The sequence below is a fragment of the Panthera onca genome, chromosome A1 (assembly GCF_046562875.1).
Source record: "Panthera onca isolate mPanOnc1 chromosome A1, mPanOnc1 haplotype 2, whole genome shotgun sequence".
Classification (NCBI taxonomy): domain Eukaryota; kingdom Metazoa; phylum Chordata; class Mammalia; order Carnivora; family Felidae; genus Panthera; species Panthera onca.
The window spans coordinates 44,208,181-44,234,886 of record NC_138339.1 but is presented as its reverse complement, the minus strand read 5'-3'; the positions used below and the strand labels follow the sequence as shown (position 1 = coordinate 44,234,886).

At 45.2% G+C, this 26,706-nt stretch overlaps 1 protein-coding gene across 1 annotated transcript in view; it reads left to right on the top strand.

Annotated features, from left to right (window-relative positions):
- The window catches only part of GLRA1 (glycine receptor alpha 1), an 82,906-nt gene that overhangs the window by 29,658 nt on the left and 26,542 nt on the right, over positions 1-26,706 (top strand). The window contains exons 2-3 of the mRNA XM_060634773.3: positions 4,191-4,318; positions 10,148-10,215. Of these exons, the coding sequence (XP_060490756.1) occupies positions 4,191-4,318; positions 10,148-10,215 (196 nt within the window). The remainder of the gene's footprint in view (positions 1-4,190; positions 4,319-10,147; positions 10,216-26,706) is intronic.

Genomic DNA, 26,706 nt, shown 5'->3' with positions numbered 1-26,706 from the left:
GTCTATAAGCAAAGGTTCAAGTTCACCAGGGGTAGTGGTTCTAAAGGTGCACCAAGGGCTTCTTGATGTGTGGATTTACTATACGGGGCCCTTGAACTAATTCTGTGCAAAATGTGCTTTCTAAATATAGACCGAAATGTCCATTGATTATCAAGTGGAGGGCATGGCTATTTTGACATTCAAATGGAGACTTTGTATTTGGAAAAGAATTAGGGAAATTTGGGTCTAGGGCGGTAAGAAAAGGGGGCGGTGCTTGAGGGTGGTTCACACATAATACGGGCGAATTATTGTTGAGAAATTTTTCTTTCAGTTCTTCTCATTATCTCGAGAAGAAAGTCTCAATCAGGTGTTAACACGTCTCCAACCTTTTCCCAACATTCACTGGTCCTCCCTGAGGCTTGGGGCAAGCTCGGGCTCCGAATGTTGGTAAGCCACAGCATGTAGCTAGAATTTTAGACTTCTCTTTTGGTTTTGTTTTCACTGTTCTCACCATGGTGGTTGCGTCTATTATGGCAAACAATACTGCTTTTTCATCTGTAAGCCGTGACTATATAAAGTTCTGTTTTTAAAAAGAGTAAGTTTGAAAGAAGCGAGGCAATTTAAGGAAACACTGTAACTGACTAGCAGAGGTGGTATAGAAACAAGGCAAAAAAAAAAACCCATATTTTTGATACCCAAAAGAACCCACTGGTACATGATACATGGTCAAGCTGGGACTCGCAAATCTCAAAATTTCAAAGAATTCCGCTGCGACTCACTTGACAAAACAGATGGTGTGGTGGTAATCCACGACTGTTTCTCCTCCATTTTTCAGTGTGGCAACCTCGGTTGTGGGTATCAGAATGGCTGGAAGTCAGACTCATGTTTTGAAGTTTCTGCATGTCACAGAACGTAACAAGCTTCAAAAACAAATAGGAGTAATGGCAGCCATCACCCGTGGCACTCCTCCCAATTTATAAGCCTTTCCCATACACTGTAGACTTCAGATGAAGTGACCCTTAAAAAAAAATCTGAGTTCTAAACCCTTCTCTCATTAAAGTGCTGTGTGACCCGGGGCCAGTTACTTAACCTCTCGGAGTCTCCACGCCCTCGAGTTCAGGTCCGCATGCCAGGGCTTTTAGTGAGTCACCTGCCAGGTAGCCAGACTGAAATGCTGTACGGCAGACATGGGAGCTAGGAGAACCAGAAGACTCTTCAGCTTGGGGAGGATTCGGGTATTAAATGGCACATTTTGCTACCAGCAAATGGTAGGGGATAATTTGGGGCGAATCCATTCTTTCACTCTATGGCATAATAGGATTCAGGATTATGAAAGAGGCCTAAGGGCCAAGAGGGGTCTGGTGCTCTAGTAGCTGCTGGGAGGGAGTACTGTGTTCCCAAATCTTATTATCTGAGAGGAGGGGCAGGAGAGAGAACAGGAGCTTATGAAAGCTTCATAACCACCACTCCTAGAGAGGTTCTAGAAGTGAATTATAGCAGCAGAAAAGTCGTAAATCACCAGTTGCGCGCCTGTGGTCCCCTTTGCTCACACCACAGCCACAGAGTATCCAGGAGTCTGGTGTTGAACGGAGAAAAGCCTGGGACTGTGGTACTGACCGAGGGCCACGGAAGGCATCTGGCAGGACTTCCCAGCCATGCGGGGCCTGTGGTGCGGCTGAAAGCGGCACTGAGACCAGAAGAAGCCCCTAGACTGACTCTGAACTGCTTCAAACACACACACACACACACACACAGAGCAAGGCAAGAACAAGCCAATATATTGAGTGCCCACTATGTTCCAAGAACTGTCCTAGGTGTTTTTGAGCTATGCCTTCTCAGTTACTCCTTGTGTAAAACTAACGTGACCTGAGGCAACTGACTAAAGTTCCGAGAGGTTCAGTAACTTCCTCAAGGCCACACAGCTTATAAATAAGTGAGACAGAATAAATTCCAGTCATACGTTCTTTCCTCTTTTCTTGCACTATTCTGTACTATCTCTCACATTTCAGAAACACATACATGCACTGCACATGCCACATCTTTACATCCACTAAAGCATTCGACACATTCACACCCCATACCCCACATACACACAGACGAACGCCATGCTTAACACACTCTCACATGAACATCAGTGTTCATCTGGTTGCACACACATATCCATGTAACACAATCCACTGTGCACACACAGACACTTCCATCACACCCGAACCCCCGCACACATCCATGCACATCTCCCCACTTGTACACATCACATCCAGAAACCTGCCCACATCACACCAACTCACAAACATCCATGCACATAAAACCAGTAAAATGCATTTGTCTCTCACCCTGTCAATCAAAACTAGTTTCTTCAGTATATGGATGAGGGGATCTACTAAATAGGAGTGTCTAAATAATCCAGAAATACCCTCTGAACCTGCAAAGGAATACCAGATTGCTTTCAGTATTCTTCATCGCTGGAGATAATAGTCTAATGATTTTAAAGTTGTTAATCCATATATGAATATTTATGAATACCCTATTAGCCAGAATATTTGATTAATTAAAGTAGCATATTATTCATTCATTCATTCACTGTACAATTACTAGGTACCAATTATGCTTGAGACACCATGGTAGACACAGTAGGGGATTAAAAGAACAAATAAACGATAAATGAAAACACCATGATTCCCCGTCTTCAAAGACAAACACAAGTAACTATATTACAAGGTAACATGGTCCGGAACCTGACAAGGGAGGGGATGTGAGAGGAAAGGGCACAAGGAGGTATGATGGCTCTGAAGCTTCTGGACCTGGAGAATGGGGAAATGCTGGTGCCGTCCGGAGAGCAGTGGTCTGGAGGAGCAAGTTCAGAGAGGAAGCTGTGGCATTGAGGTTGGAAGATGAATTTGCGGCACAGGCAGGACAGCTAGGTAGACGAGCCCTGCGGGTGTTTACAAATGAGGAAAGGGGGCTTCCGGGACCAGCCAGGCAGAGACACAGATGTGAGAATCATCCATTAGAGGTGATCACTTAAACCGTTACAACTGTGAGATCAGAAACAAGTCAAGGCGAAGAACGAGAGAGGTTGAGTGCAGACCCTTGGGGAACGCAATGTCGTACTTGGCTGGGTGACAGAAGCTCCCATCTTACGCCACACACACACACACACACACACACACACACACACACACACGTGCGTGCGCACGCTCATCTATGCGTTCACCTCCTCAACATACCTGCTCCCCAACACTACACGATAGGGCTGCGTTTGCTCCCAGCTCTCTCCTGGTGTAATTTCAAGACTAGGAAAGCTCAGTTGCCCAAAGCAACCCAAGTGATTGTTCTTTAACCCTTCAGTTTCCAATCTTGACTTTTCTAGAAATCTGTACACCTTTGAGCGTGTGGCAGGGGGACAGCAGCCACTGTTGTCAGACGTCAGTAGTTCATGCTATGGCTTGAATGAGAACCTGAAACCACTTTGTCGCATAGGAATGGGGGTGGGGTGGGGACAGAAACACTGTGAAGCATCCCACAGTCTGATCTTAAATCCCCCAGTCTTGAGACACCGAGGCAGACTGACTTACTCTGAGACCTATGTCGGTCTCTTCCAGTAACTGTGCCTCAATTCTCCCAACCGAGCATTTTCTAAGGTGTATGTTTCATGAGATGGTAGTCCCATACGGATAGGCTTCTAAGCTTGTTAAAGTTTCTGAGAAGACTCCAGGTACAGATGCCTGATTATATTTCTGTTCCCAAATGCATTTGACTTGGGCAACATTATTTTTTAATTAGTGACTCTGACTCTGAAGAGAGACGCTGGGGAAAGGCTGGACTATTAGGTCTCTGAGATTCTGTCTGGTGGTGCTATTCCCCAGGAACACCTAGAAGGATGCAGGGGCCTAAAATACAGAGCTGGACCTGGTGGGAAGTTAACCCTTCAGTCTCCTCCCCAGGGAGGCCCGGCAGCCATGACTGCTCAAAACCTCAGCCTGAAGACAAGGCAGCTTCTCAGCAGCAATCAGACACCCAGCTGCCTGCCAGGATCCCACATTGGTGGATATCTGGCCGAGTAAACCACAGAAGCTGGCCTCTCCTCTTTAAGGACCCACCCTGCCTATTTCCCAGGCTGAGAACACTCTGGTGGTTCTCGGGTCTGGGCAAGGCGGGGATAGGATCACAGGGCCATCATTAACCCACTGCTTTTCTCTCTCCCTTCTTAGCCTTGCTGCTTCGAAGGAGGCTGACGCTGCCCGCTCCGCGCCCAAGCCTATGTCACCCTCGGATTTCCTGGATAAGCTCATGGGGAGAACCTCTGGATACGATGCCAGGATCAGGCCCAACTTCAAAGGTAGAGAAAACTTTCCGTCCAGATCCTCAGGGGTCTGCTTTCCTAGATTACAGAAGCAAGCAGCATGGTATTATAAGCAGATGGTAAACACATGGTTTGAATCCCACGACTCTTTCCTCTCCCAGAAGCAGACATCGTTAGTCAGTTCTGTCTTCTCCCCCCCAGGACCGAACAAAGCTGCAGAGAATCCAGCTCGACAGTACCCTGGTTTCCAGGAGTCAGTATGTGCATGAAAACCTGTTTGCTCCCTCTGGTTATGATGGACAATTGACAAACGCGGAGAAATGGGTTCACGTTTTGTTTCAGGCACAGACTTACACTCTGAACTTGGATAAGCCTCTTCCTGTCCCTGGGCCTCAGTTTCCTCATCTCTGCGGTGATAGAGTTGGCTGGATCTGTGGTTTTTATAAACTACGTTCCACGGAGCCCTCAGGCTTTTCCTGCCATGTGCCCCAAAAAGGAGCAGAGGGCATAGCAAGCAAGCCCACCCTTGCTTCCCCCCACAGGCAGCTCTAGTTGTATTTGTTTCAGAGAAGAAACTTCCAGCTAAAATGCATCTGCTGAAAGTTCCCAGGGATTGCTATATAATTTTGAGACGTTCTAGTCTAACTCAGAGTCATGATTTCAAATGGCCACAGGGACTGGGCAGGTTACTTAAATGAGTGAGGTGAGCCAAGAGGAAGGCCAAAGGGAGTTGTAGCGATTCTGGAGAAATAGAGGTGCAGGCCTCTCTGAAGCGGGCGGCCTCTCCCCAGCCCCAGCCCCAGCCCATAATTACCTGCAGGAATGAGGGAGGGCCCCATGTTGCCAGATCATCCAGTAGTCTAAGAAGAGCCAGAAATCAAGATTTATGCAAAATGTCCTGATTCCTAAAACATGTGAATTCAAACAAAACATGTTTGCAAGCCAGATAAGCTGGGGGGGGGGGGGGGGGAGGGGGGTGTGCAATTTACAAATCCTCATCAAACTGATCTGGAAAGCTTCTTTTAACTCTCAGAGTCCTCTGAGATCTTAACGTCTGTTACAAGAGGAAACCAGCTCCCTTTGTCCATGGATGCCCTGGGAAGTTGTGGCCATCTCAAACTACTGAACAGAGTTCCGCAGGTGTGGTCCTTAAGGGGCTCCCTGTGCATGCCCGCCTTCCTCCCGGTACCCCTGCTGAAATCTTATTTCGAGGACCAACTGCCAGCCTCCTAATCAATTCTTGATTCCAAATGCCCTTCCGCACTGTTCCTTTTGGCTCAAGTGCAAGACCAAACAAGGGATGTGACAGCTGATAACAGCTTCCTAATATTTGCTCACTTCGCTCGCCATTCTCCAAGTACCCTTCTCACAGTGCTCTGCAAGTGGGGTTGGTTGTTTGGGGCCCACCTCCCACTCCTGTTTACCGTGAGGCTCCCCTGGCACCTTCTCTGAGACCATACCTTCCAGCATCATTTAGCATGACCTTGCCTCCCTCAGGGACAGGTAAGTCAGGACCAAGATCGTGGCCACAGGGTCTGGGCCCAAGCCCTTCACCAGGGTCACAATTTCAAACGCCCAGGGGGATCAGGTATGGCACATGAGTAAAGCAGGATGGGGAGAAGGAAAGAAAACCAGTTAGCACAAGTTCACCTAAGAGCAGCCATTTCTCAGGTCCTAACAGTAGCTGCCAGGTAGGATTGCAGGCCCTGGGCAGCGGGCCTTCCAAGAGAAGACTTGAGGCTGGAGTTTGCTGTCAAATTGTCCAAGTTGGCAGCTAAATCCCATCTTTTAGGAATACCATTGGCCAAACGGAATACATTACAGACCTGACCACCAGGTTGCCTCCGTCGCTGCTGGTGGTTTTCGGGAATTCCGGCCCAGCATGCCCCCTGGTGGGCTCTCTTGGAACTCCATCCTGAGTGCCCTGGGGTAGCTCTCCTAAGGAGGAAAGCGTGTGTTGGACGTGTATGCATCCAGAGTACAGGTGTTAGCTTTCCTCTATGCATAGCACTGTACGTGGCACGTAGATGGCCCTCGATAAACCTTTCAAAAATGAATGAATGAACTAAAATATATGCTAAGGCTTAGAGCATCCCAAGGGATGCTGTCAAGACTTCAACTCAGCTACGTTTACTCAATTCTTTGTCTAATGCTAGCAATTTATTTGTGTATTCATTCATTTATTTACTTATTTGCCTATCAATGGACATTTTTTTTAAATTTTTTTTAACGTTTATTTATTTTTGAGACAGAGAGAGACAGAGCATGAACGGGGGAGGGTCAGAGAGAGGGAGACACAGATTCCGAAACAGGCTCCAGGCTCTGAGCTGTCGGCACAGAGCCCGACGCCAGGCTCAAACTCACGGGCCGCGAGATCATGACCTGAGCCAAAGTCGGCCGCTTAACCGACTGAGCCACCCAGGCACCCCTATCAATGGACATTTTTTAAGGAGTAAAATTTCACCCAGACTATAAAACTATTGAATCAGCTGAGAACAAACTGAGGGGTGATGGGGGGGAGGGGAAAGTGGGTGATGGGCATTGAGGAGGGCACCTGTTGGGATGAGCACTGGGTGTTGTATGGAAACCAATTTGACAATAGATTATATTAAAAAAAAATTATTGAATCAAGCAGGGCCCTTCTCCTCCCCAGTCTGAGAACCTTACTTTGAATATCTGGGCCCCAAATCTACAGGACTAGAAAATGCTTTAGACTTTTTCCAAACCTGCAGTGTCTCTTCTCCCTTCAGTCTCCTCCAAGTTGGGCTCTGAGCAAGGTACATCCTTCCAGAACACCCCTCTCCCCACCTCCCCTTCCCAAGAACTAGGAGGCAAGATTTCTCCACTCTCCCTTGTGGTGAGAGCTGAAACATTGGCATGAAGTGTCCCCTGCCCCCGAGCCCCATGGTCCCTTCACACTCCCACTCAGGCACAAAGAAGATTCCCCACAGCCCCATACAAACCGCAGAGCTCCTGAAAAGGCCCCGTAGATAAGGCCCCTGTGACCCTAACACAAGAGGAAGAGGCCTGCATTGTTTGAAAACTGCACAGAGTGATTAATCACTCAGCAGTTTCCTTCAAGCACCAGAAATTTTGCCTGCTCCTGAATCTCCTGAAGGCAGGGGTGGCTGGGAACAGCAGGCTGAGTCTGCAGAACACCGTGGCAATGCAAAGCGTTATATGGAAGTACAGAGCACTAATATCGGAATCCAGTCCTCCCACTACCGACCCGATAGCGTGACCCGGAGAAAATCACTTGACATGTCTGGGCCTCTGTTTCTGCATCTGTAAAATGATCCAGTAGAACCTAGGCTTTTCCAGTTCTGATGTTTTGTATCTTCTCTAAGACTCTGTGTAGGATAATGGCTCCCAGGATCAGGGGCACAGCCTAATACAAACACATACACAAAAGCAAAATTAAACTTTAATATTTAATGAAATATATACATTATCCTGCTGCCAAAGGCAGCCAGATTGTAATTTTCTCAAGGATAATTTAATTTCAGATTTATATCAATGAACCGCACCTCCCCCATGGGGTCCCTTCGGCTGGTACCCTCTCACACACATAAATCAGGATCTAATTTGTATGGGAGTCACAGCACCACACACTTGCACGGCCTGGGTGGGGGCTCTGGGTGTGTCATTTCAAGGCATGGGCAGTAACTTTTGGGGGCATCTTAATGGTATGAGACTGAATGAAAAGAAAAGCCCGGTCTGAGTCTAAATGAGGACCAAAAAAAAAAAAAAAAATTAATGGGTCTTCGTTGAAGTGGTAGTGACAAGGAGGCAGGCTTCCTCTCAGCATAAGGGAAATTTTTTAGCAGACAGAAGTACCCAACTATGGAAAGGGCTGCTCAAGACAAAATGAGTTCCCCAGTACTGGAAGTGTTCAAGTGCTCAGCCTTGAAAGGGTAGCTGGTGCCACCATAGCAATGGTTCCTAACCTTGGCTGTACATGGGAATCACCCAAGTTAGCTTGTTAAACAAGAGTGTCTGGGCTAATCTCCAGGGATTTGGGTTCACTGGGTCTGGAGTCGGGCTGAGGAATCTGCAGTTTAACCAGTTCCCCAGGTGATTCTACTGCAGACAGCAGGCTGGGAAGGAATTGATTAGGTGACCTTTAAGAAACCTTCCAGGCCTGAAATCCTGTAACCTTGTCATTCAAATGGAGAGCTTCCTTAAAGGAATTCCAAACCAAACAAGCTCAGAGTGTCTACCCAGGTCAAGAGCTACTGTCCCAGACTGATGGGGAAATTGTTACCCAGAAACAGGAAAAGGCATGCCTAAATAAAGTAGCCAGTGCGTATTGGAGCTTTATCGAAAACCCAGGAGACTGGCACTCCCTTGGAGGGAAAACCTGGATTCCCACAAGACTGAGTCCCTTCCTACACACCGAGATTTCTGAAAAGAAGGAAACTTTGGCTGAGTTTGGGCAAAATGTTTGGGCTACTTTTTAAAGAGGGACAGAAGGGAGGGGGTAACAGAGGACACAAGGATTGTCTGCTTCCTTCTTTCCACAATCAGAAAACTTGGATTTGACCCCTGGCTCCACCACTTGCTGGCTAAATAAACCCAAGGAAGTTTATTAAAACTCTCTGCTCCACAGCAGGGATGATAAATTTTTTCCGGCTCCCACAGGACCTCATGGGGATCAAAAAGAAAGCAGACCTGAAAAAAATTCAAAGATTGCACATTGCAATCTTCACGTGAAGGATTATGAGTTCTCATCCAAGTATTACCATTTTCAAGGTCAGCTCAAGGTTTATCACCTTCCTGAAGTCTTTCCTAATGACTTGCTCCCCAGCACCTCTCTCATACCTAGACCCCTATTGCTTATGGCAATCTTAACCCATAGTCTCACATTCCTCTCTGGTTATTTTATACTGGTCCCCTTGTCAGCTCATGTGGAAGCCCAGTGCTTAAAATCCTGGATTCTGACACTCTGTAACCTTAAGCATGCCCCTTCCTTTCCTCGAACCTCTTTCCTCCAAGTATAGCGAGCCACCAGCTTTGGAATTAGATAAATCTGAACTCAAACCCTGGCTCCACCATTTACTAGCTGTGTGGTCATGAACAAATAACCTCTCTAAGCCTCTGTTTCCTCATCTGCAAAATGGAGGTAATAACCATGTCTTCTTATGGAGTTGTCAAGAGGATGTAATGAGACAATATCAGTAACACTCTTAACACAGCAGCGAACCCTGTAATGCTCAGTAAATGGTAACTGCTATAATTAATACTATAAAATGAAGAGATTGGGCTTCAACTGGACAGAGGTCCCCTAACAATGAGATCCCAAAGAGCAAATATCTCGCCATTTGTGTCCTATCCTTTTCAGTAGAATTCAAAAGCTTGCCTAGCAAGTATTTAACAAAGACTTATGGACTTCCCTGGAGGTTCCCTCCGGATTCCTCAGCTGGTAATTCCCATCAACGCCCTTTCAGGCAATCATTCTTGGTTCATAAGTTCAAGGCGAGGAACTTGCTGTTCCTGGCGATTCCCAAGATGGCCTCCAAATGTTGTAGCCGTAAATGCATTTCAGCCACAAATTAGAAGACAGCCGATGGGGTTTGGGGAAGGGATTTCAACCATATGGCAGGATGATGAATCATCCTGTGTTAATGAAAGTACATCTCAGCTCAGCCTCTGGTGTTCTGTACCTGGTGCTCACTTGGGGACCAGGGAATCTGGCATAGCAATGTAGCTGGTAGTCCCAGCTGCTCAGGGGTGGGGTGGAGGGCAAGCAAGGGTCTCCACCACCAAGAGGGATCCATCCCTGGAGTCAGTGTCCCAACAATGTGTCCTATCCTGTGGGTTTCTTCCTGACCATGGAGCTAAGCAGCAATCTTTCTTGATTGGCAGGTCCCCCGGTGAATGTGAGCTGCAACATTTTCATCAACAGCTTCGGCTCCATTGCTGAGACAACCATGGTGAGTGAGTCAGAATACAGGCTGCTATTTCCCGCTGGGGGGTGTATCTCTTTCAGAAATATGGCATCCTCTGCGTTGCGCTTCCCTGAGGAGGCGGGGAATCTGGTGGGGTTTGGGGTTTTTTTGGTTTTTTGTTTTTTTCAGATCTCTAGTGTATATCAGACTTGGACATTTTTACTGTCCTATTCAATGTTTTGGGTGAAGACATGCATCTGAAAATGGTCAAAGAGCCAGCAAGGCTAGAACATGCCAAACACCCAGGATCACAGGAACAACATTATAGCAACAGGCTGAAGTTTTAGATGAAAAGAAAATATAAAGAGCTGCTTATAAGTTTACAGCTCAACTGTACAATAGCAGAAGACAGCTTATAGAAGCTGCAGTGGGTATACTGGGTTGATCTACTCATCTCTCTGCTTTTGTGTGTCTTTCAAAATTCACATGGTAACAAGTTTAGAATAAGTCAACTATAATGGGGTGCCTGGGTGGTTCAGTGGTGTTAAGTGTCCAGCTCTTGATTTCTGCTCAGTTCATAATCTCACAGTTCATAGGTTCGAGCCCCACATCGGGCTCTGCATTGACAGCTGCGGAGGGAATCCCGGCTTGGGATTCTCTCTCTCCCTCTCTCTCTCTGCCCCTCCTCCTTGTGCACACTTTAGCACATGTGCGCTCTCTCTCTCTCTCTCTCTCTCTCAAACTAAATAAATAAACAAAAATAAAATAAAACAAAATGAAATAAACCAGCTATACTGGAAAAAAAGACTAGAGGGGAAAATACCAAAATGTTAAGAGCAATTATCCCTGGATTGCAGATTTATGGATAATTTTCAATTTTCTTCTTTCAGTATTTCCCTACTTTCTGAATTTCTGCAAGGAGCAAACATTACATTTGTGATTATAAATAAATGCAGTGATGCTTTAAAAAATTTTTTCTCAATCCTTGGGGAAAAAAATCAATTGCACTTGTTTTGAAAGGAGTGATCTAACTCATGAGAAAAGAATTAAAGCAGCCTGAAGAGTCCTCTCTTTAGGAGCAGACTGAGAGCAGCCAGCCAATCACCAAGTCCTATAGACAGATGTTACTGCCAGGAAATCCTCTCAGCCACCCATTTCTGGACATCCCCATCCCCCTAGTCTCATTCAGGCTTCCATGGGGCTTGCTCACATTACTGCAAAAGAGTTTTAACTCTCATCCTGCCCTACGCCCATCCTTCTTTCTCACACACTGGCCCTTCTAAGACCACAGATTTGACCACACCACTGCCCTACTTCCACACCTCCCCTGTGGCTCCCCCCGGCTTCAGCATTAAGCCCCCTTCCCTTGCTGACTGCTATTCTCCTTTAAGTCTATACTTGAATTACCTGCAGAGGCAGACTTCACATTCTTAACACGGGTGTACATGTGCAAGTTCACATGTGTGCTTGACCCAAGGCTACATTGAGTTCTTTCCACCCATTCTCGTGACACATTGACAGTCCCCATACTAGCCCTTACCACTCACGCGTACCACCATTAAGAGTCTGCTTATTCGTCCCTGTTCTCCCTGTAACGCAAGTTATTCTGGGCTGGAAGCTTGTCTCGTTTCCTGTGGTAACCTCAGCAGCTGGCACAGTGATTTAATAACGGGTACTCAATAACTTTTCAAAATAAATAAACCAACTCAAATATATTGTCAGTTGATTGACACAGTGATTCAGTCCTAAACATTTAGAGAGATTAGATCTAATCTTTCAGTCCCAGACTGGCAAAAATCACTGAGCTCTATAGATCATGGAGCAAATGGTCCAAAATCTGTCCTTTTGTAAAGAGGCCTGTCTTCATAGGATCACGGAGACCCTGCCCACATCCAAAGGACGAATGATCAAACTCCTTAAAATTGATAGGCGTCTTACCTCCAAATGGAGATGATCCCACCTGTTGACTAGGAACAAATCCAGCTGCTTTTCACTGGGTATCCAGGTCAAAAAGCCAGGTTTTCCCACACTTTGAATGGATGTCTTAAGAGCGCCTAAGGAACCCCCCTGCTTTTCTTCTTGTCCTTCCCAAATCAGAAGATCATTGACATTTGCATTATTCAGTCTTTGTGTGGTGAGTATTGACACTTCTGCTCTTCTTCTGGAATAGTAAATAGTTATCAGATCAAGTCAGGGACCACCTAGCTATGTAAAGAACTTGGTTATTTGAGGACAGGTATACATATCTGCTCTCTACCCCCACCCCAACTTGTTTCTATATGATGGCCACAGATCTTGACACAGATTCCTAAAGGAAGAGCAGTCTGCCTTTATTTTGTGTGGTGGTTAAAAGCCAGACTCCAGTGCCACATAGACCCAGGCTCATTCACTATATGTGAGGAGCTGATTTGTTTCATGTCTTTAAGCTTCAGTTTCCCCGTCTGTAAAATCCCAGTGGTGACTAACATACTGACTTCCTTGAGACATCATGGGTGGAAATTATGTGCAAGAGAGTGTTTAGCACAGTAAAGAGTTTTTGTAAGTGTTTTTCATGTTTCCCATGATAATGCTGATGGTGATGGTGATGATAATGGAGACCCCAAAGCTATCACTGATTAGCTATACGATCTTGAGCCTCAGTTTCCCCCTCCCCCATGTCTCCTGTCCACCTTTCCAGACTTCACTCCTGCTGCAATTGGCCCTCTACAGAGACAGTGTAACAATTAGGACACAGCCCTCCATGGCCAGACCAAACCTGAGGTTCAGCTCTGTGACCTCGGGCAGAGTAGCCTGAGTCAGCCTTCCCATCTGTAGAGTGGGGTACCATCCGCCTTGTGACGTGTTATGAGGACTAAGAGACAAAGCATAGAAAATGCTAAGCACAGTGCTTGACACAAAGTACACACAATGAATGTCTGCCATTACTCTTAAACACTCCTCCTAATTTTGAACACATTTCACACTCACTCTCTCTTGTTACATTCCTTCACTAAATACTTGGTCCTGCAACCACTCTCTATACAGTAGACATGGTGGACACTATGTCTCCCAATTTGCAGCTGAGGAAACAGATTTGGGGGCATCACATCACAGAACCAGTGAGCTCCCAGGCAGGGATTAAGATCAGTTCTCGAAAGCCAGAGAAGGTGTCTGCTGTGCATCAAACCACCACAACATCAAAGGGCCAAGACATAGGAAATGGAGGGACCACAGACCCACACAGCACGCTTATGCAACCACCTAAGTGTCGTCAAACGTCGAAATCCAACCTCTTTTAAGTCGGCTATTGTTGAAAGTGCCAAATTAAAAGAGGTGGGATTTCTATGTTTGACAACACTTAGGTGGTTGCATGGAAACCAATTTGACAAGAAATTTCATATTTTAAAAAAATAGTAAAATAAAATAAAATAAAGAAATCCAGCCTCTTATGGTGCCAGGCTCAGTATGCCTCAGGAGGGAACAGTCAATAATGAAAATCGAGATAACCAACAAGGGAGGCCCTGGGGGCCATGGTCCCCTGGGGTGGAGATACATAATCTCTAGACAAAGAATGAGAAACTGGCAATGATGTGCCTCTTTGGGAGTGTTCCACAGGGGACAGAGTTTACTCCTTAGTAATTAAAGTTAATCTAAAAGAGGAGTTACCATTTTCAGCTTGTACATTCCACAATACTGTGATTTTCCCCCCACTGGGTCCTTAATTATCTGTATGTGTTTAATTTACTTTGCAGATGAATTAGGAAAAACAAAACATAATACCTCAGAACTAGAAAAAAACCTTAAGAAATTGTCTAAGACAGGCCTTCATTTTACAGAGAGGGGATCTGATGGCTAGAGTGAGGACATCACTTGAGCAAGGTCACACAGCATGGAGCAGGTGGGACAGAAACCCAGGTCTAATGCTGTTTGCAGTAGCCAAGCCCTCCCCTCCCTCGCAGCTTCTTTCTAATGTAGATCCCACCAACCAAACCCTTTGGACCACTTTCCCATTCAAGCCTCTCTCCTTGTCACTCAAAATATGTTTGCAGAGCAAGACTGGACCCATATTAACACAATAACAAGAGCAACAACCATGTCTAAATGCTACTATGTGCCAGGCAGTGTGCAGAGCACTTTTGCCAATATCATCTCATTCAGACCTCACAAAAGCCTCTGTGAGGCAGGAAATGTAATCCCCATTTTACAGATAAGTAAGCCAAGGCTCAGAAACATTAAGTCACTTGCATAAAGTCACACAGCAGATCATTGGCAGAGGTGGAATTTGAACAGAGATCTGTCTCACCCCAAAGGCTGTCTTCTCCTGAGCCAAATATAAATATTTAATCCCTGGATGTTTGGAATTACCCAGCCCTTGCTTGTTTCCTCTCATCATAAGGAAATCAGAGATGAAAGGGAACTTCACTGAATAGACAGGCCCAAGGCCCCAGACTTCCAGCCCAGTACTCTGCCTCACCAAAAGCACACAGAGCTGACTGTGCTTCCTGGGCTCATGGTAATATGAGCATAGTCCCCATGCCAGAAACTTTCCAGCCTGTGTTTGTTCTCCAAGAGCAGCGGGAGTGCATAGCAGCTCTATAAACAGCTGGAGTCCCCAGGCCCGACTGTCTGCCTCCCAGGGCCTGGCTTTATTCACTGGAGCTAGCAGACCTGAGAGCAGAGAGAGGCAGCCAGGAAAGCAACAGGGGTCTCTATCCATTCCCGACGAGGGGAGGGCTGAAGTTGCCAGCCCTTCATCTGACCTTTCCAGGCAGTTTCATTGAGTCTACACAGAAAACGAAGGTAGAGATTGGAACAGGAATGGGAAAGAGAGAAGAGGGAGAGGGGTCCTGAACTAAACAGCCCCTTTGACAAGCCATGAAAGAAAGATCTGGAACTAGAACCCAGAGGGATCCATCCAGCTTGTCTGGACACATGTAAGTCCCTATACTGCAGCATCTATGTGTCCGTGTAGTATTTACACACATGTGTATATTGTGGGATTGTGCATTTGTGCAGATGTACAAAGAGGCATGTGTAAATGTGTATGCTAGCTTACAGAAAATGAAACAGGGAACATCAAAGAGAAATGTGTATGACCAAGCACAGATACGAACATAAGTCTGTTTCTGTGGTGATAAATGTACATGTAAATAAGTGTGGATGTGCACGTATCTGTGTGCACACATATATGTAAAAGTACGTAAGAGTGAACGCACATGAAGTATATTATCTTCAGCTATGCAATTATATATGGATATCTATGAATATATGAGCACATATTTAAGTACAAATCAGCATCTGAGTGAGCACATTTATGTGTGTATGTATGTACACATGAATATGTGTATGTACAATTACATGTGAATAAGTGAAAGAGAATTTAAATGTGTATCGGTATGTGAGTATGTCCACACACATACATGCGCAGGTACACGTGTGAGTGTGTATATGTGGGGACACATGGATAGCTGGAATTCATATAGAATATATGTAAACAAACGTGAGAGAGAGAAGAGTGTATGGGTGTGTGTGTGTGTGTGTGTGTGTGTGTGTGTGTATGAGTATGTGTGTCTGTGTGTATGTGTATTGACACCGTCTGGGCACGAATCCCAGTGTTTCCATTATTAGGACATGTGCTCCAGGCTCTCTTGCCAAGTCTTGGGCTGGCCTGGCATAGAGACAGGCACACTGTGTCCATGACCCCCAGTGACTGGTGAAAGTCTATCCAACTCTAGTCTACAAGTTTGGTCTCCTTTGTAGATATTAAGGAGCAATGGACAGAGTCCTGAACCAGAAATCAAGAGACCAGGAGTTGAGTTCTAGCTCTGCCACAATTTAATGCCACTCAGACTCAGTCCCCTCTAGGTATCTGGCTTTAAGAATGGTGTGTAGGAACACATGAGTAATAGGTATGAAAGCCTTCTATGAATGCTACAGAAATACAAAGGATTATTAACTATTTTTTTAAATTTACTTATTTATTGAGAGAGAGAGAGAGAGAGAGAGAGAGAGAAAGCAGGTGAAGGGCAGAGAAAGAGGAAGGGAGGGAATCCCAAGCAGGCTCAAAGCTGTGAGTGCAGAGCCAGTCACAGGGCTAGATCCCACAAACCGTGTGATCATGACCTGAGCTAAAACCAAGAGTCAGACATCTAACCGACTGAGCCACCCAGGCACCCCTAAAGGATTGTTAACTATTGAACCAATCAACCAAGGACTCCAATACATAAGCCTAAGGAAACACCTTCTTAGGTTTATTTCTTCTGTTCCCTATTTTATTCATTTATTCTTTCCACCTCCGTTATTAACCACATCCTATACATGCTGAATATGGCATTAAGCTCTAGGAATAGAGTTCTGTTTTACTCATATTAGGCTAGGCTTTCCTGCAACAACAAACAATCCCCCAAATCTCAATATCTTCAAACAACAAAGATTGATTTATCACTCATCTAAAGTCTGCTATGGATATTTGTGAATATATGAGCGCATACTTAAGTATAAATCAGTATAAAGCAGATGTGGGAGACTCTCTAAGACCACTGCCCTCCATGTGGTGGCCAAGCGTTGCATTTCCACATCAATGTGTGATTTCACACTTGCCATGCAAGGGAAAAAGTCACCGAAGGCTTGAACACCGGCAAGTCGATGCTTTCCTCCCAGAAGTGACACAGACCACTTCCGCTCATATCTCACTATCCAAAGAAAGTCATGTGGCCCTGCCTGAAGAAAAGCATAATCCCCACCGCCCCCCCCCCCCCGACCCCATAGGTCTCTGCTTTCTCTATGGAGACAGTGAACAACAAAACCAAAGGTAACAACACAGTGTGATGAGTGAGATCACAGAGGTTTGCACAGGATGCTATGGGATATAGCAAATAATGACCACCGATAGCAATATTAGCCCTCACTTACTCACACGTCTTATGTGTGGGGTGCTGTGAAAATGCCGCTGTGTGATTCTGAGCAGTTTTTCTAAAGAGGAAATCTGATCGTGGTACTCTCTCTGTTAACACCTTCCAGCAGAGAATGATGTCATGGAATGACCCAAAGGTTGGGAGGTGGGGGGAGAGGTTAAAAAAAACTCATGTATCCAGCAGTGCTAAAAGAGGGGGCAAGTCAAGTAAGAAAAGACAACAGCGTCTGATGGGTTTGGCGATGGTGGATGGGGAAGGGGAGGGTGTGTGAAATTCGGGAATGTGATATCAGGGGCATGAAGAAAGCAGAAGACAAAGTGGAACAAAGACAGTAGGAAGACAGTTCTTCCAATGAAGAGGTGAGGTGGCAGTGACTCTCACGTATTGACTGCTTTACTGAAAACCAGGCATCTGCGGTTGGCAACTTATGGGGATTAGTTCATGTAATCCAACCATCCCATTTCATAGATGAGGAAACTAAAGCTCAGAGGGGCTTAATTCACCCAAGCTTTTCCAACCAATAAATACCCTTGCTGGTTACTATCCCCGGGCTGCCTGACCTCTGGAGCCCTGATCTTGGCCATGTTCACCTGCTCAGCACTGGGCAGGAGGAAAGGTGGTGGAGCCAAGGAGACAATGGGCCATGGGTCTCCTGCACTGTGGTCTGGTTAATCAGTAGGATTTGTATGATTCTATCAGAACTTTTATCACAGCAAGACCTTGGCCATCCATCCCTTCGGATATTTGCAAATGAGGCCTCAAGACACACGAAAACAGCTACCACTTAAGGAGATGAAATGCCCCTTAGCCCAACCCTAAATGTGACTCCATTGTTTGGGCAGCAGTATTTCACAAGGCCAACCTACTTCTGGGGTCAACTGATTGAATGAAGTACATGCTTTGAATCATAGAAGATAAAACTAAATCCATATACTTTTCTCCAACTCTGCTGCTGTCAACTCCAGTTAAACTTGGCATCGTCTCTTTCCTATTTGGCTAAAACTACCTCCTAACTAGCCCCCATGCCTCCCTTTCTCACACCCTACACTGCTTCCCACAGTGGCTAGAGGAATTTTTTTAAGCCCTAAATCAGATCACAGCATCCTCCTGCTTCAAACCCCACAGCAGCTTCTCTTACTCTGTTCTGCTCCCTCTGTCCCCAGAGATCTCTGTGTGAATGACCTCCATCTCACCCTGCAGGTCTCAGCTCAGATAGCTCTTCAGAGGGCTCTTTCCTGACTCCCTATCTAAAAACGTTCCCCTCTCCAGTCACTATCACATCACTAGGTTCCAGTATCCTTGAAGCGATGTCTCAGATGTGAAAATTCACTGTTTGTTTATTGTCTTGTTTGCTCTTGTGTTGGGGGGCTTATCTCTCTCAATCATCTCCATATTTCCAGTGCCCAACACACTGCCTGAACCATAGGAGCCCAATCAATATTGGCGGGAAGAATTAACCTTGGGGCACTCTGGTTGAACCGCCGTCTGTTGTAAGAATCTCAGCCACAAACATTGTGGCCAAGTAGTTTCTGCTTGGATACCTCTAGAGACAGGGAGCTCCCTGTCTCCCAAGACAGCCAATCCCACCTTTGGACAACTCTGAAATCTCCATTTACCCATGGTTTTCATTCTGATTCTAGGGCCACAGAGAATCAATCTATTCACCTGACAGCCCTTCGAATAACTGAGGTCAGTCCTCTTGCCCCTTGCCCACACCTGGCTTCTTCAACCATTCCCCATGGTGCCCAGTCCTTTTACCATCCATGGTGCTCTCTCAGAGTACATCCAGTGCCATTGCCTTCCATCTTGAAATGAAAGGTCAAGAAATGAACCCCGGCCCCCCAGGACTGCTCAGAGCAGACCAAAGTGGAGTCATCACTATCCCACTTCTGGGTTAGTAGGCTTCAAAGCATTGTTTTTAATAGCAGCCCTACCACCACAGTTCATTTTAGGCTAAATCTTATGTAGCACTTTGACAAACTGATTAAAAAAAAAAAAAAAAAAAAGGCTGTTCTGGATGAAGTGGAGCAGAGGCCAGGAATCTTACTCCTTTGGTTTTTCCCTCAATCCCTGCCTTCCCAAGGCGGCCTCAGGCAACCTCCTCAGAACGCTAAAATCACTTCTATGCATGCCACTTCAAAGACTTTCAGTTTGGGCATGCTGGGTGACTCAGTCAGCTGAGCGTCTGACTCTTGATTTCGGCTCAGGTCATGATCTCAGGTTTGGGGGTCAAGCCCTGCATTGGACTCCACACTGAGCATGGAGCCTGCTTAAGATTCTCTCTCACGCGCGCTCTCTCTCTCTCTCCCTCTGTCCCTCCCCCAGTCACATCCTCTCTCTCTCTCTCTCTCTCTCTCTCTCTCTCTCTAAAAAAAAGAGGCATTTCAGTTTAAGTAATCATGTCACAGTGTTCACTCACACTATGCCACAGACAAGAAAACACTGGAACATCTTTTTACGTACATGAGTAACAGATGAAAACAAGCTTTTGTAGTAAGTCCAATAAAAAAGAAAAGACAGAGGAAGAAAACAGGAATGCCCCTGAGTCCCACTGTCCTAGCCTGTGTTAACCACTACAGACGAGCAAGTTAGTGTATGTCCTACTACCTTCCCTGACCACACATACATGTATGCACATCAACGCGACCTTCATTTAAATAGGACTGTGCTCTTGTCATTTCCACTAACCCTTGGAATCTCTCCCATCACTGCATATGGGTCTAACTCATTCTTAGCTCTCTGCACACCACCAATGTGGAATATAAGAAGTGGCTTATTATTACTATATTCAAGATACGACAAATAGGGCACCTGTGTGGCTCAGTCAGTTTAGCGTCCAGTTTCGGCTCTGGTCATGATCTCACACTTTGTGAGTTGTAGCCCAAAACTGGGCTCACTGCTGTGAGCACGGAGCCTGTTTGGGATCATCTGTCCATCCCCCACCCCCCGCCCCACCCTGCTCTGCTCCTCCCCTGCTTGCGCTCTCTTTCTCAAAAATAAATATTTTAAAAAAGATATGACAAATAATTTTAATCTGTGTCCAAGCTTTATGGCCTGCCTAAACAATCCCATGCCATCATTTCATGGTATCGATCCACTCTTTTCCTGATGGATCCTTTGCGTTTACGTAGCTTTTCACTAATACAAACAACACCCCAAAGGATAGTCGTGTCTACAACTCTGTGTGTTTCCTCAGGATATATTCCAGAAGTGGAATGCCTTTATCAAAGGACATGCACCTTTCTTGTTATTTCAACAGATGTTATTGTCCAGCTCACTTCCAAAACAGCTCCCAGTTTACTGTCCCCATAACAGTGTTCATTTCCCCTTATCCTTGCCAACCCACGATACTATCAAGCCTTTTCATTTTACCAAACGGGATTTTTTAAAATGGTACCTCATTGTCAGTTTTAATTTTCATTCCAGATTCCTAGTGAATTTGAGTATCTTTGCATTTTTTTTTTTTTTTTTTTGCATACTGGGCATTTTCAATAATAGTCTAGATTTCTCTTTTTACCTATACCTCCTTAATACAGTTAGGGTTTAGTCTTCTGCATAGTATTTGGTGGTGGTTTAACTCTATATTTCTCTGATTAGATAGCAATTTTTCTATCATCATGCCTAGGTCTGTTTCTAGTCTCAGTTTATTATTCCATTGCTCCTTTTGTCTGTTTCTGCACCAATACCACACTATTTTAATTACTAAGGCTTAACATTTTATTTCTACCTCTGCTAGAAAAGTTCTCTGTTGTTCTTCTTCTATAGGTTTTCCTAATGTTTCCAGTCCATTTTCTCTTCCATATAAACTTTAGAATCCATTTGTTGAGGCTGATAAAAATGGCCTCAAGTTTTTATTGACATTGCATTGAGTTTATAGATTAATTTGGTAAGAATTGACATCTTTACAATATTATGTAAACACGGTACATCCCTCCGTTTATCTAGGTATTCCTTTATGCCTTTTCAGTAAAGTTTTAGAATTGTTGGTGGTGGTGGTGGTGGTGGTGGTGGTTTTTTGCTTTTTTTTTTTTATTGTCTACAAGTCACACATTTCTTGTTAGGTTTATTCCTAGATATTTTGTGTGGTTTGTTGCTATTTGGGATGAAATCTTTTCTGTTGTTGCTTTTTTCCATTATACTTTCAGTCTTTCTACACAGCTAATGCTCGGTCATTTTTTATACTCTTGGGTTTGGGGGATCCAAGAGAAAGTCTATTAAATGTCATCCAATTAGATACGGCTCAACACTCCACAAAGCCTTGGTAAACTGAATACTTAAAGAAGGCCAAGGATAGAACACTCAGAAATGCCATTAGAGTCTGTTACAGGCAGGAAATGGGGCTTCAGGCAGCTTTGGTATCCTCTGCTGAATGCTTCTCTCCCAGCACCCCACTGAGGGAGGCATCGCAATCGTGAATTTATGACAGCTCAGAGTTGGCTCTCCATCAGATCAGATTCAGGAAGGCTGACTCATGACAGTCAAACCCAGAAAAGACTAAAGTGGGTAAATAAGACTGCCAAGTTATTTAATTTACAGTGGGGCTCTCCATTTGAATAATAGGAATGCTCTTGTCCTCCGTGAAAACATTCCCTTGCTATTCTCTGAATACCAGGGAAGCCAATCAAAAGTTGCATTTGACATACGTGGAACTGGACAAAAAAGAAGGAAGAAGACCGACAGTCCTGAGGGAAATTTTGTCCATGCCAGAGAGAGGTCTAAGAAACCATCCCTGCCTTACCATTCAGAAACCCTCTTTCCAGGAATGAAAATGTTGATGTTCCCCCATCCCGATGATGCTAGATTACCAATTGCCAAATTCTTGTTCCTCAAATACCCTTTTCTCATACTACTGAGTGAATGTCTCCCATATGTTTATAAAATAGTTCTCTAAATGAGACACGATACAGTAAATTAGGGTTCCAGTTATTAAATTACAAGCACAGGCCTGTTCTAAATCATTGGGATTACATGTGGGACTTTGTGATTGATTCTGGGCGTTGCCAAGCTCTTCTGCTGCATATTCTTCTCTGCTGTAGTTTAACCCACACAGAGCAACCGGTTTTCCATTTTTCCAAATGGGCTAATGGCATGTCTCACTACTGTGCCCTGTACTGACAACACTGTCCTCTTGCCTTTTTCCAGGGTAACATCCGCCCTTCAATTTGCACTCCTTGACAACCAGTTATGAATCCACCTCACTGTTTAATATCCCAAACCAAAGTTCTCCACCTGATAATTGACTATAAAGGCATGTATGAGCCAACCAGTCACATAGGCTTAGTGGGGTCCCAGTATACTATATCTACCATATTTCTTTCACCTACCCACGTAGGAACTTGGTTTTTTAAAAAAAGGAAATAAAGAGGCCACATGTAATTGTCAAAATAATGTGAAATTGAGAGCCAGATAGTCCTGGGTTCGTGTCCATGCTCTAGCACCTACTAGCCATGGGAGTTTGGGCAAGACACTTGACCTCTACTGAATAATAGAATTATTATCAAATAATTTCTGAATTTCAGTCTCCTTCCCTGTAAAATGAATATAATACCCAGTGTGCTAGGTTGATGAAAGGCTAAGAGATACAATGCATATAATGTTCTAGCAAATGCCAGAATCCCAATAAAAGCAGCTGCTATTAGCATTTTTATGTAATTATTAAACTCATGCTGTGTTTTAGTGATCCCCTAAAGATAAACAAAGATGCTCAGTTCCACTGGTCCAACCCACCTACAGTTCTTTACAACAAATGTATCTCTGATTGTGTGAGATCCAAATCAGAATGCACCAAGCAGGGTGGTGACTTGAGAGAGGTTCGAGGCACAGAGCAGGCATCTGGAACCAAGAAGACAATGGGTCAAGATCTGGGGATTCTGCCAGCACTGGACTTGAGTGTGGCACAGACAATGGGTCAAATTCAAGGGTCAGATCAGCAATGAAGTAGGAGCACTGGTGGACTGCAGGACCTGGGGCAGAAGCTTTTTGTTTCTTGCCCCTTTTAATACGTCCTGATAATTGTGGGTATCTACAAACCTACAGCTACATAACCACAGCCAGAGATAGTATCAGGTGGCATTAAAGTGTCATGAAACTGTCACTTGGGGCAATTCTAGGAGATCCTGGACAGTGTAGTCTAGGAGTTAATTGCTTGGCATGAACATCTTAGGTCCAAATGTCAACTTTGGGACTTGCTAGATGTGTGATGTAGGAACAGTACTTTAACCTCTGTGTGCCTTGATGTAACTAACCATAACATGGGAATGAAAATAGAACCTACATCGCAAGATTACCATGAAGATAAAATAACACACATCATGCTCTTGGCATCATTCCTTACATGTGGTCAAGTCTCAAGCCTACATATCAGTATTATCAATCCTGGATCTACCAATAACTAGTGGTGGGAACTCAAGATTTTAGGGCTTTAGATTCCACATCTGTCCAAGGCAGAGAAGAATCTTCTCTTCATGCCAAACTTCACAGAACAAAATTAACATAAGGGTGCCCTGAAAACTAAAAAGCAGCAACCCCAAATCACGCATCATCAATAAAAGAAGCCAGTGCAGCATACTACTTAAAAGCAGACTTTGGAGTCAGCCAGTCATGGATTCAAGCTTCAGCCCTGTCACTAACTTTAGATGAAGCACGAGATAGCCCCCGGCCTCAGTTTATCTATAAAATGGTGTCACTGCGAGAATTTGGTGAGAGGGCTCACTAAAGCTCTTAGCACAGTCCCTGGCACTCAGTCAGGATTTAGTAAACTCTACGTGTGCCAATGAGCAAGGTCCTTACTGTGAAGAGCTGGGGCTGACTCATCTCACATTTGGAGACTTCGTCTATGACTCTGGTTCCACGGTGCTTTTCAGAGGGCTGGGGAGGGCAGCTCCCTCCTGGGGTGGGAGAGGAAGAGGCAGCTCATATAGCAAGGCTAAGTGCCCTCTACTCAGATTCCAATCCTCCTGATTACTGTGTAAATTTGAACAAATTACTTAATCTCTCTGCCTCTCCTTCACCTATAACTTAGGTTGGCTATATCTATGCTATAGGGTTGTTTTAAAGATAAAACGAGCTGAGGGATATCTGGGTGGCTTAGATGGCTAAGCATCCAACTCTTGATTTTGGCTCAGGTCATGATCTCACAGTTCATGGGATGGGGCCCCATATTGGGCTCTACACTAACAGCACAGATCCTGTTTGAGATTCTCTCTCCGCCCCTCTCCTGATCACACTTCTCTCTCTCTCTCAAAAAATACATAAATAATTTTTTTTTAATTTTTCATGTTTATTTTTAAGAGAGAAAGAGTGTGAGCAGGGGAGGGGCGGAGAGAGAGGAAGACACAGAATCTGACGCAGGCGCCAGGCTCCGAGCTGTCACCACAGAGCCCGACGCAGGGTTCAAACTCATGAACCATGAGATCATGACCTGAGCCAAAGTTGGATGCTTAACCGACTGAGCCTCTCAGGTGACCCTAAATAAACACTAAAAAAGAAAAAAAAAGATAAAAAGAGCCAAAATGCATGGCATGCTTAGCACAACACCTGGAACATAGTAGGTCCTCAGTAAGGGGGACCTTTTATTACTTATATGGCTAGTGGTTAAGCTAAGCTGAATGGTTTGAATGCCCCTACCTACACACCTCTGCTATTCCTTCTACACGAGATTCCTTTGACCTGCAGCTATATATATATATATCCTAATCTAAATACACTGAGGCCACACCCTAGTCCTCAAGCCCTGTCCTGCTCTAAGCCTGACTCCCCACCCCTGGACTTCCTCCTCACACATCAGTGGCCTCCTTTCCAGCTGAAACTAGATATTGTTCCCATCTCAGAACAACACCAGACCTGGAGGTGCTAACATCGGGAGGCTGGAACAGACTGAAAGGGGCTATTTCCAAAGTCACCTTCCCTCTGAAAGCTTTTCCTGATTCACCCAAGCTGTCTGGAAGTCATCTCAAAGACTCGAGAGCAATATCTAATAGCAATTTTTTAGAACCTCTTTGACATTTGTCACTGCCAGTGTTGTGTGGTAGTTTTTGTGTCCATATCTTGCATCACCTGCCAGATAATTTGAACTCTCTGAGGGTAGAAACCAAGACCTTATGCCTCCACCCTCACTGTTCTTCCTCTAAGCCTAGCAAATATTTATAGAGTAGAATTGAGTTTAGACAGAAGACACCCCTTTGAGAGCTGGATACGGAGACCTAGGAAGGTATGAGAATCTGGCCTTTGTCCATGCCTTGGACACTGTCTCTTGGCTCTGATTGCAACGGGAGCACATCCTGTCTACCACATTCCCTTCTCACCACCACATTCATCCAGGCCCCTTCCTATTAAGATACTTCATGCTTCCTAATTGACCACAGTGCTGAGTTTAGGAGAGTTTAGTGGGAAAAATTGGAGCGTGAAGTTAGACACAGCGGGGATGGCAGTGGGGGGCAGATCCCACTGCAGTGGCACACAGGAAGCCCTCAATAGATGTTTGTTGAGTGATAGAATGAGTGAATGAAGGAATGAATGCTCTACCTTGGTCTTATAAGCAAGGTAGTTGCCCCATTACCAGAAAACAGACCATCAGCGACTCTCGGAGGCAGGATGGGTGAATTGATCCTAGAGACTACGGAGCGAGAGCTCAGGAAATCCCTCCCACCCCAGACTTAGATGGGCCAGCCATGAGAGCTCGAGACCTGGAAGCCAACTACCAGAGGCTTGCTACAGGTTTGCTTCCGGAGGCTTGCTCCAAGCCAACTACTGGAGGCCAACTACAGGTTCCTCAGGTAGAACCTGAGGTTCTAGGGTGGAGAATTCAAGTGTTGCTCCTCTGGCCCCTGACCCTGAACGGAGACCCCAAGCATGTCGAACGCTGACCAGTGTGGTTGCAGGGCTAAGTAAGCAAAACAGCATCTAGCTTTCAGCCTATTACACCAATTACAATGATCTCTTCTGAACTGCATTTCCCACTGCTGTTTACCAACTAAGGAGGAGAAAATCAATGGCAACAGCTTGTTTGGGTAGCAGCCTCTGAAGGGAGGAGCAGGGGGCTGCTGGGAGGAGTCATGCTGCTTGCGGACACCAGATACATTCTCCAGGTCTCCCGCTTTCCCTTTGCACTGGTCATTTCCTAATGAGGCCCCACCGCTCTTGTTTTCTTTTCCTACTTTTAAGTGATGTACCTTTATCTTTTTTATGATCAACATGCATTTACTTTTCTTATAAGAAAAACTAACATATCTTTTTAAATATCAGTAATAACATGCAAATGTCATAATGCCCTCCCCTACTTAAAATTTTTCAAAGGCTCCGCATGACTCTCGGGATGAAGTCCAAATCCCTCAGGAGAGTTTGCAAGGCCCTGCAAGCACCTTCCCCTTAACACATCTACTTGCTGTTTTTTCCAAAGGACCATGCCCTTCCTTTTTTTTTTTTTTTAATGTTTACTTATTTTTGAGACAGAGACAGACCATGAGTGAGGGAAGGGCAGAGAGAGAGGGAGACACAGAATCCAAAGCAGGCAGGCTCTGATTTGTTAGCACAGAGCCCGATGCGGGGCTCAAACTCACGAACTGCGAGATGGTGACCTGAGCCAAAGTTGGACGCTTAACCGATGGAGCCACCCAGACGCCCCTAAAGTACCACATCCTTCTTT